Source organism: Myotis brandtii, unplaced genomic scaffold (genome assembly GCF_000412655.1).
Source record: "Myotis brandtii unplaced genomic scaffold, ASM41265v1 scaffold348, whole genome shotgun sequence".
In the NCBI taxonomy this organism is placed as follows: domain Eukaryota; kingdom Metazoa; phylum Chordata; class Mammalia; order Chiroptera; family Vespertilionidae; genus Myotis; species Myotis brandtii.
The window spans coordinates 159,900-171,935 of NW_005363397.1; the positions used below are offsets into that span (position 1 = coordinate 159,900).

Genomic DNA, 12,036 nt, shown 5'->3' on the forward strand with positions numbered 1-12,036 from the left:
TAAGTAATATTCATTTAGTTTCTCTTATTGAGAGTTTTATTCAGTTTTGGAGATTCCATTATAACAGTGTATTTAAATCGGAGGGAAGTGCACTTGAGCACATTAATAGCACTTAGGTTTATATAATGGTCCACGGATGATATACACACATATTTACATACCCATAAATATACATAGGCTTTACTTTTTTATATTTTCCAATTATTATTATTTAATGTTCATTAATGGCATTTAAAAAATTAAACAAAAATTTATTTATCAAAATCAGCAATGTTTTGACCAATTGAAGTGGATTTAAAATAATCAAGATGCAGTGTTCAAAATTCAATTGTAGCTAAAGCAATAGAGTGATATATGATTACCTTTGAAGGAAAAAGGACCTTTCGAATTCAGATCCAGCATACTAACAATTCCATTCTTACTTTCTTTTTTTTATTGTTTTATTGCTTAAAGTATTACAAAAAGTATTACATATGTCTTACTTTCTATTTTTGATAATAGGACATCTCCAAGTTTGCAGAGAAAGACAATATAGTTCTTGGAGAAGGTGGAATCACACTGAGTGGAGGGCAGCGAGCAAGAATCTCCTTGGCAAGGTGAGTATCCGATTATTGGTCCAGTAAGCATTTGCTGTAAATATCATGCATGTAGAAATTATAGATACTTCTCTATTTTTATATTCTGTTTTGGAATTGAAAAGTGCTTGGGATCTTAGGACTAGCTGGTTAAGAATCACCTGTAAGAACTATTGATCATGATATAGTATTCATATCTGATAAAAAATGCATGCAGTTATTTTGGTGTGTGTATATTTGATTACCTTATGGTATGTTTTACTACAAAGGAAAACTCTGGGATTCTGCATAGCACAAGGAGAGATATGATGTAAACTTTTTGTGAAGTCCATCACACAGTTCCCTGACCACCTACATCCCACAATGAACACACCTGCTCTAGGCTTCTGTTCATGATTCTTAGTTTAGATAAATGTATATTTTCAAAATTTTCAACATAATTCTCATAACAAGAATAGCAAGGCAACTGATATCACTTGGTTTAAAGTCTATAATTTTTAAAGACAAATAAGGCAAGCACATCGAACACTGTGGTGGGTAGTTCCATTAGTAGAGACATTATTGGTCTAACCAGTGGTTCTCAACCTTCTGCCCTTTAAATACAGTTCCTCATGTTGTGACCCAACCATAAAATTATTTTCGTTGCTACTTCATAACTGTAATGTTGCTACTGTTATGAATCATAATGTAAATATCTGATATGCAGGATGGTCTTAGGCGACCCCTGTGAAAGGGTCGTTTGACCGCCAAAGGGGTCGCGACCCACAGGTTGAGAACCGCTGGTCTAAGCATTTTGAGCTGTCAAAGAGAGAACTACGTACAGTTAATTTCTGTCAAGTTGAAAGTGTTGTGGTTAAACCGTCATGTTCAATTTAAAAAATTATTAGTGATATGGGATGTCAAACGTTCCTCCAGTTATATTAGAACAAAATTCTTCTTACTGTGTTGCCAGAGTTGTTAATAAATCATTGATTTATTGATATTTTGGCTCCTTTCCCTTACTTGTTTTTCCTGCTTTTAAATGCCGAGACAGAAAACTAACTCACTGAACACCTGCAAATGCCTAGTAATATTCTAGGTGGTGTGTGTGTGTGTGTGTGTGTGTGTGTGTGTATGTGTATGTGTGTGATTTTACTTAATCCCTATATCGCCTTGGAAAGATAGGATTGTTCTTCCATTTTATGAAAGAAATAATGAGATAATTGAAGCTGTTATATATTAACTTGCTAAAAGCCATATAGGGAAATGGTGGAGTTACAATTTGAACTAGGTCCTCTTGATTCTACGTAAGTGCTGGGAAGGCCTGGGGCGGGTGTGGGAGTGGGGTTGAGGGGGGTCAGTGGGGGAAAGGGGGGACATCTGTAATACTTTCAACAATAAAGATAAATTTTTGAAGATTATGCCTTGATCTTGGGATTACAATTAAAAAAATAAATTGATAGGTATGGATAATACACAGAAAAGATAAGGGCCTCTAAATAAAATGGAATTTGATTAATTAACCTGTGGACCCAACTAAGACTTATCTCAAACATTCCATTTTATCCTTAGGTAAGACATGCTATGAGGCTTCTAGACATTCAACATACAATTGACTTTGTATTTACTAGTTTAAGATTTGGTTTTATTGTAAGGTGTACACAGTTTGAAGTACTACAGAAATAATTATTTTTATTTTTATTGGAATGTGTCCTGTGTTGTCCAGTTTTAGATGATGAATACATCATTAATATATTAATAATATATGTCATAGGTGTAAAGGAGAGAGAGAAGTATGAAGTGGGGAAAGGAAGACCTGGAGGGTATATTTTGATAGAGGTCTTTTAGCTAGTTCTCTTGCATTTTGTCTTCAAAAATAACTTACACTGCAAAGGTTCTTTTAGATTTTACTTTGACTTTTGACCATTTCTGTGTTTTGTCATAGAAATCTGCTGATTGGATACAATTTTCTTTTCACAGAAAGTACCCAGAACTATACATGATTTCTATGTGGTTGGGTGGGGGTAAGGTTACTAACAACCACACCTGAAAATTTTAAGTGTTATGAAGAAATTATCTCATTCCCATTAACATGGGACTATATCTCCATTTTATTACTGTGCTATGATCAACTTAATGAAGAATTTGCTTGCTCATAATATTTTATTTTCTAACTTAAAAAGTAAAAAAATGGATATACATTTTTACTGTGAATTATTCATTCTTTTCTTGTTTGGAATTTTTATGAATATGGTACAGAGGCTGAGACTATAAGGAGGAAAAAGTGTACCAATTATATAGCCACAGTAGTACTGCTACCAATTGGCTGTAGCAGTCAACACCGAAAAAACATTAAAAAGAAATAGTTTCACATAAGTGCTGCAATTTAGTTGCTGTCTCTGATATTTTAGAGGATTGAGACGGTCCATTTTATTCTTTTTCCCCCAGCACAATGCAAAATCTTTTATGGCAGGAACTGAGTAATTTCTATCATTGTATTCCCAGCATATAACACTGTGCTTTGCTCTAGTTACATTCTATTGTTAGAAGGTGTTCTTTTCTTCTTTTTGTTCTACTTAAGGTAATGTTTTAAATTGTATGGTATGATGTGATTCAGTTTGTAACTTTTGCTGGTTAATGTCTCTTACTTCAGCAAAACCATGTTAGCAATTCTTGGAGTGTTGTAAAAAGCCATAAAAATCATATATAATTTATTTTTCTTCATTTAAAATCATCTACACTAAGTGACATGGGATTACAGAGGAAATCTAAATTAGTTTTCATTTTCTTTTTAGAGCAGTATACAAAGATGCTGATTTGTACCTATTAGACTCTCCTTTCGGGTACCTAGATGTTTTAACAGAAAAAGAAATCTTTGAAAGGTATGTTCTTTGAATAACATAATGCTCATGCTAAAAGACGAAGAAAGGTGACTATACTACCATGGACTGCTTATTATTCCTTGAGAAATGTGTCCACCATTGTGACCCTATGAAAGAATGCAACATAGCACTTACTCAAATCTCATTTTCTCTTTGCAGCCAATATTCAATATCATTTCCATGAAAACCTCTAACCACCTCATGCTAAACCAGTTTCTTCCTTGCTATTACTAGAATAGTCACTGTCTATGTCGTTTTTACAGTATTATTGTAACATTATTTTAATTGGTTATTATACTGAATGTTTTTACTTGCTTTTTTGTGTTAGTATTTTATTCTATCTCCCCCTTGGATAGTAAACTTGTTAGGGAAGAAAACAAGCTGAATTTTTTAATGTTAATGTAAGTGAATGCTCAGACTATACATCCACCTCAGTGTCTCCTTCAGAACCTTGTCCTCAGTCACACAGGCTTGGGATTTACATTTCATTGTAGCTCCTAGTAGGGCTCAGAGTGTGCAAAGTTCCAAAGAAAAAGTTAGTTATCTGACTTGATTTCTAAGCTTCAAACTGATTTCATAGACTATGAAGTAGTTTATTTATGAGAATTATCATGATACTCTTCTAGAAATAAAGATTTTTAAGCAAAAAGGATATAGATGTATGTGTGTATAAAATGGCAGCATTATTTCTGGAAGCACCTTTCCTAGAATTTAGTTGAATTTAATACCTAACATACTATTTTTACAATACTATGACTATGATAAATAACTTCTTATCCATATAAACTTTGCTAGCCATGTAGTATATTAGAGTACCCTCTAGAATTATGCCTCTTTCTATACAATATGAAATGTTTTAATGGAGTTTGTCTCCCTTAGATGATTCTGTTCTGGATTTAGTTCTAGATTAGAGGGAAATTTTATTAGAGGAGGATCAATTTATTATTTAATTCTTAGGTTTGTAGTTGTTGATTTAACAATTAAGATTAGTCTTAATATAAACTTTTGAGAACTAAATTGGTGGTCAACTTAAAACGTAAAAGGAAATTAATAAAAAATGTAAAGAACAGGAAAGCTCTGAAATGTCAGAAGATACATAGAAATATACACCTCCCCCTCAGGAATCTTAAAGGTCATCTAACAATTCTGTCAGTTTCTAAATGAATGAATCATGACCCAGAGGTTAACCAATTTGCTCAAACTCAAACATTTATTTAATATATATATATTTAATTTCATTTTAGGTCTCTTAACACTCAACTTTACAATATAGCATACTATAATAATTCATTAATACAGTATTTCATGCTATAGTAACTCAAAAGGCACCAAATTAATTAGTATTGGGTATTTACTTTTAGAATTATTTTAAGTATAATAACATTGTATTATAGAGGTTTTATATAAGAATACCTTAATAAAATCTTTAAATGAAATACATATTGTATTGTAATAAAGAGTTCATAAAATTGATATCTTACTTATATTTTTTTTATATTCTTAAAGCTGTGTCTGTAAGTTGATGGCTAACAAAACTAGGATTTTGGTCACTTCTAAAATGGAACATTTAAAGAAAGCTGACAAAATATTAATTCTTCATGAAGGTAGCAGCTATTTTTATGGGACATTTTCTGAATTACAAAATCTACGGCCTGACTTCAGTTCAAAGCTCATGGGATATGATTATTTTGATCAGTTTAGTGCAGAGAGAAGAAATTCAATCCTAACGGAGACTTTACGGCGTTTCTCACTAGAAGGAGATGCTGCCATCCCCAGGAATGAAACCAAAAAACAGTCTTTTAAACAGACTGGAGAGTTTGGTGAAAATAGGAAGAACTCTATTCTCAATCCAATCAGCTCCTTAAAAAAGTTTTCCATTGTACAGAAGACTCCATTACAAATTAATGGCATCGAAGAAGATTCAGAAGAGCCTTCAGAGAGAAGGCTGTCCTTAGTTCCAGACTCCGAGCAGGGGGAGGCCATCCTGCCTCGCAGCAATGTGATGAACACTGGTCCCACCTTTCAGCGGCGCAGGAGGCAGTCTGTTCTGAACCTGATGACACGCTCCTCAGTGAACCAAGGTCAAATCATTCACCGAACCCCAGCAGCATCCACACGAAAGATGTCCCTGGCCCCTCAGGGGAACTTAACTGAAATGGATATATATTCAAGGCGTTTATCTCAAGATAGTGGCTTGGAAATAAGTGAAGAAATTAATGAAGAAGATTTAAAGGTGTGTATAAATTATTAGTGTTTTGTTGTTGTTGTTTATTTATTTATTTATTTTTTGCCACAAAGTACAACTAAATGCATATTAGTATGTCACAAAACTTACTCAAATTATGGCTTTAGCATGAAGTTTATCTTAAGACTCTGGAAGTGCAAAGTTCATAATTATGTAAGCAAAAGAATCAACTTAAAAGTGTAAAGAATCAACTATTTCCTTTTGCAATGGACATATCTTTTCTAAGAAAACATATTATCAAAACAAGGGCTAGTGTTGGGTTTACTAGGCCAGTAGTAATCATTATTAGAAATTAGAATAATCATAAATTATTAAAAATTATTATAAAACTGCTTTATTACTACCTTAAAACCTCAGTGGGAAGAGATGGAGTATAAACAAATATATAATCAGATAATAGCAGTAGTTTAGAGAGGAAGGAATATTTTTATATGTAAGGTATATATACTTATAATCTCTTAACAGAACTACTTATATTGTCATTTATATATCAATCATACCTGAATTAGTTAGTGTGAGCTTTTCTATCTGTTAATATATTTTTATTGATTTCAGAGAGGAATGGAGAGGAAGAGAGAGATAGAAACATCAATGATGAGAGAGAATCATTGATTGGCTGACTCCTGCACACTCCCTACTGGGGATTGAGCCCACAAACCAGACATGTGCCCTTGACTGGAATTGAACCTGGAACCCTTCAGTTCGCAGGCCAGTGCTCTATCCACTGAGCCAAAACGGCTAGAGTCTTTTTTATCTTTTAAATTGGATTTCTAGACAGGTTTCTTTAAAAAAAAAAAAAGGTGTGTGAAACTTAATGTATACTAGCACCATCCTTTAGACAAAAGGTCTTTAGACAAAAGGTCTAAAGGTTGGTGCTAGTATCCTTTAAGTATTTTATCCTTTAAGTTTTAAAGGATAAAATACTTTTATTTTAAAAACTAGAGGCCTGATGCATGACATTCATGCACTGGGGCGGGGGAGGTGGGGAGAGGTTCCTTCAGCCTGGCCTGCGCCCTCTCGCAATCTGGGACACCTCAGGGGATGTCCGCCTGCCGGCTTAGGCCTGTTCCCCCGAGGGGAGCATGAGGCGTGGGCCTAAGCCAGCAGTTGGACATCCCTCAAGGTGTCCTTAGTGCTGCCGTGGAGTCAGAAGAGGCTCCCACCACTGCTGCTGCTCTCGCCAGCCATGAGCTCGGCTTCTGGCTTAGCGGCGCTCCCCCTGTAGGAGCGCACTAACTACCAGGGGGCAACTCCTGCATTGAACGTCTGCCCCCTGGTGGTCAGTGCGCACCATAGCGACTGGTTGTTCTGCCGTTCAGTCGACTTGCATATTAGGGTTTTATTATATAGGATAGGAAGCAATATAAGTGGAGGGGTTTTGTTTAATATTTACCAGAAAAATTTCTTAAGTGCCTTGGATGAAACAGGCAGCATTGTGATGAGTTGATATGTTTACTAGCACAGATCAATTAAGGCTAGTATGACCATTGGCAATCACAAATCATTTCACATTTCTGGGCCAAGGTTTTTTTCTTTGTGAAATGAAAGAACACAATAGATTATTTCTAAGATACATACTTTCAGCATTTCTATAATTTTTATAAAAGGTTTCCTAAAGGATAATTTATCTATATGGTTTTAATATCAGTTTGAATGAATTTCTCAAACCCGAGCCCATAAATTTAGTTGTAAAAAATGATTTCTTTGATTAGTACCTAGTTATTACTTATTGATTGCTCTTAGTAATGGGGACTAAGCATATACTTGGTCCCCATTACTGCCCTAGAACGTACCTATCATTATCCTCATTTTCAAAGAAGGAAAGTGAACTTTAGAAATGTTCAACTGCCCAAATTCAAGCAGCATCTAGGAAGTCAGTGTGGAGTCCAGATTCAAAGCCAGGTTTATTTGATTCCAAAAATCTTCATACCTAACAGTGGGCTATGATCCAATTTCATTGGAACCCCTTCTTTGAAGTATTAGTGCTTTTCCCGGGAATTTTGTTGACCTCATGAGAACCGAAAGTATCCTTTTCCTTTGGACTACCTACAATCACTCTTTTTCAAATTTTTGAAATGCATCTACATAGGACAAATCAAAACTTCTAGGGGAATACACTGAGGAGTAGAATTATGTAATTTAAATCATAGCTGGAAGGAGAGATAATACTAGTCTACTGGGAAATATAGAAACATCAGTTGCCCTTAGGTCGATGTCCACAGCTAGTCAAATTTCCAAGTGTATTTGTCCATGGACCCACTTAAGAAATAAATTAAGGAGAGCTCTGGGAAGCTTCAGCTTGATGGTACTGTTCATTTGGTTAAAGGTGTGACTCTGGAAGCATTAAAATGGTGAAATTATCCAAAAATAATAGTTACATAATCAGTGGTATGCTTTCAGAATTTTGAAGAATTACAGTGTTTCTCATTTTTCAAAAAGCTGTGTTGTTCCGATGGACATTATACTGGATGTGGAGTGACACCACACATGTCGTTCATAATGATTTGTATTTGTTGAAATTCACTTAGCTTCAAATAGTAATATTTTCACAGATTCAAAATAAAACCACAAAAGACCCATGTCATAGGTGATATGAAACTGTATAGTCTCATTGTAATGACCATGATTCTTTTCTTCAGGAGTGCTTTTTTGATGATGTGGAGGGCATACCAGCAGTGACTACATGGAACACATACCTTAGATATATTACTGTCCACAAGAGCTTAGTTTTTGTGCTAATTTGGTGCTTCGTTATTTTTCTGGCTGAGGTAAGAATTTTCTGCTATAAAATGTTACTGTGATTTAAAGTTAAAATAAGAATAGTTTGGAAGGATACATGCATATATATGTACACATGTATAAATGTATATACATAATGCAAGTGCATATGTATATGTGTAACTTTATACTATACTAGAGGCCCAATACATGAATTCATACATGGTGGGGTCCCTCTGGGCGGCCTGCAGGGATCGGGCCACAACCCGCAGTCCAATGCCACCTGCAGCTCCAACCTGCCTCTCCCACTCATCCCGGCCCCACTGTGCCTGCTGTGGACTCGCACCCAATCAGTCCCCATCACGCTGCCACAGCATCACTCGCCAGCCATGAGCCCTGTGTCTGGCGCCCTCCCAAGGGGAGTGGCCTGCGGGATCGGGCTGAAACTGGCTCTCCAACATCCCCTGAGGGATCCTGGATTGCAAGAGGGCTCAGGCCAGGCTGAGGGACCCCATCAGTGCAAGATCAGGCCAGGGAGGGTCAGGGGACGGCTCCAGGCTGTGTCCAGCCCATTTAACTCAGTCCTGATCGGCCAGACCCCAGCAGCAAGCTAACCTAATGGTCAGAGCATCTGCCCCCTGGTGGTCAGTGCACATCATAGCGACTGTACACCAGTTGACTGTCTGCCCCTGGTGGTCAGTGCATGTCATAGCAAGCAGTTGAGCAGCCTTAGTATATCATTAGCATATTACGCTTTGATTGGTTGTTTGGCCGTTCAGCCTATTTGCATATTACCCTTTTATTAAATAGGATAATGGTAGATATAGTTTCATATAGATATTTTAGTATTTCATATATACCATATAAAATAGACAGACACATATCTTCTATATAAAGAGTTTTTATTAGAAAGGTTCAAAAATTCAAAGTAGAATGCCCTTATATGGGTTGAAATGAAACACTGAAAAAGTCATTCTGTACTAAATTTTAAATTCATTTGACTCTAGATATTGCATTATTAAATATGCAAGTGATGAATCACCACCTTTAAATGACTTTCTTCAAAAATGAAATAAAAATATATTAGTGGCCTAGTCATCTTTGTGAACAATCCTTTCAGAGATTTGGATTACTCACTTACTTACACAGTATTTTTGTGTTCAGCGTCACCATCGCAGTGTTTTGCCATGCCCCTGCTGTTCTTCATATCAGTAGGTTTTAAAAAAGGGGAAGTGCGAATGACATAGGAGGCCACAAAACCAGTTTCACATCAGCATAAGAGGTTTCTAAGCTGATTGATGGGTGAGGCTTTCCTCTAGATCAGGAGCAGCCACCTAAATGGCAAAAAAGGCCTGGCAGGTGGAGGCAATGGTTTTGAGGCTGAATGAAGAACATTTGACCTCTAATTGTCTAAAGGGGGCAACTGGAACTCAGCACCAGCCAAGAACTTGACATCAGGGAATTTGGGATCTGTTTTGCTATCTTCTTATTTATCAAGATAAAATGGAAACCCAGATTTTTCTATAAAATGTTACCCTTTTTGCCCTAGCCAGTTTGGCTCGGTGGATAGAGCATCGGCCTGCAGATGGAAGGATCTCAAGTTCAGTTCCAGTCAGGGGCACATGCCTGGGTTGCAGGCTTGATCCCCAGTGTGGGGTGTGCAGGAGGCAGCCAATCAATGATTTTCTCTCATCATTGATGTTTCTGTCTCTCTTTCCCTTTCCCTTCTTCTCTGAAATCAATAAAAATATAAAAAAGTTACCATTTTTATTTTTAATATTTTTTTTAATGTACTGTTTTTAAATGTGGGTAGTCAATGAAATAAAAACAAATAAACACTACTTGGCCACAACAAAACACACCTATGGATTGGATTCAGCCTGTGAATGACTACTTACTGTAGATATTTATTCCAGAGGACAAACATCTGGGAATGACTACCTGTAGATATTTATTCCAGAGGACAAACATCTGGGTGTGTCCTTATACACAATCTAAATCTAAGAGGAAGGCCCGGGCTGCTGTCAGGGAAGAAATGAGCAGAAGAGTTGACTCTCCTGAGGCTACATAAATGTATACATAATTGAAACCAAACTGATGACTACATGTTTGTCCTATTGTTAGGCTGTTTCTAACCTCATTGAAGAAGTCTATATAAAATAACATCACTCCTCTGTGACCGTGTAAGATAGTGTTAAATATCTAAAGGTATGTCACAAAAAGTTGTCCATGCTACTTCACCTCTAAACTATTGGCTTCCAATTGAATTTGGGTTCTGAGGATAGCTCTCTTGCCATACTACTATTTTGAATTAACCAACCAAATGAAGGCTTGCTATGAGACACTGAATAGCATAGTGCCAACTCTGGAATCAGACTGAGCTGGCTGTGAATTCTAACTCTTTCTTATTAAAACTATGAAACTCAACCAGTTTGTTGACCTCCTTGAGCCCAGTTTCCTTATCCAGAAAATGGAAGTGGTAATAGTACCAACTTCATAGGCTTTTTTTGTGGGTTAAGAGATATCTTGATTATAAAACACTTTATGTAGGGTTTGGCACATATTGAGCAATGCTTGTTCTCATTAATATCCTTAAGGTTATGTTATCATAATAAAGCTCAAGATAGTTTAAGGTGAACAAGTCCGTAACACAGACATAATGAAAGTTTCAGTAATTCCTTTTATACTTGAACAAAAAATATGGGTTGGGTAATTTGACACTCTTACATGAGTAATAAAAATTGCATTGGAATATATTTTAAATTTACCTCATTAATCTCTGCCAGTCTTGCCAAATGACCAACATTAATGTGCATAAAACTGTGCTACATTTACTCTCAAACCAGCTCTTTGTAATTGCTAATGTTTTGAACCTTTGCATTGACAGATCACATTTCTTGATTGTTTTTAATTTATAGTGTTATGTAAGAAAAAATGGTCCTATCTGAAGTGGTGGTGACTTACATTAATTTACAGGACCTTTGTCCTATGCAACTCAATAGATTTGAATATACACATCTTCCAAAATGGTATAAAATTTATTAATTAGTTATTGAGCATTGAGCTGCTGCACATGTGTACAATATTATTAGCTCAGTTAATCAAGAAGATAGTGGTCCTTTGTCTTTGTGTTAGAAACTAAATAATAACAGAAGATGCAAATGCTGTATAATTACCCATTATTAGTTGAGCTATTAAAATTATTGTAAAAAATGTCTTTTTAATTGACAAAACAATTGATAATGCCATTTTGTAAGCAAGAAACAATATAGTAAATGATAAGCCTCTGTGGCCAATATCTTGGAGGCTTTACTAATTTACTGGCTGTCATAATTTTTTAAAATATGTTTTTATTGATTTCAGAGAAGAAGGGAGAGGGAGAGAGAGAGAGAAACAATGATGAGAGAAAATCACTGATTGGCTGTCTCCTGCATGCCCCATACTGGGGATCCAGCCCTTTACCCGGGCATGGGTCCTGGCCGGGAATTGAACCATGACCTCCTGTTTCATAGGTCAATGCTCAATCCCTGAACCACACCAGCAGGGCTGGCTCTCATAATTTTGAATGAAAAAACATGGTGATAGTAGACAAGTAATAATTGTTTTATTTATTTATTTATTTATTTTAATCTTTAAT

The 12,036-nt window shown here is 35.9% G+C and overlaps 1 protein-coding gene across 1 annotated transcript in view; it reads left to right on the top strand.

The window, feature by feature from the left end:
- Positions 1-12,036, top strand: part of CFTR (cystic fibrosis transmembrane conductance regulator (ATP-binding cassette sub-family C, member 7)) — a 195,095-nt gene that overhangs the window by 100,403 nt on the left and 82,656 nt on the right. The window contains exons 12-15 of the mRNA XM_005871579.2: positions 502-596; positions 3,350-3,436; positions 4,943-5,669; positions 8,321-8,449. Of these exons, the coding sequence (XP_005871641.1) occupies positions 502-596; positions 3,350-3,436; positions 4,943-5,669; positions 8,321-8,449 (1,038 nt within the window). The remainder of the gene's footprint in view (positions 1-501; positions 597-3,349; positions 3,437-4,942; positions 5,670-8,320; positions 8,450-12,036) is intronic.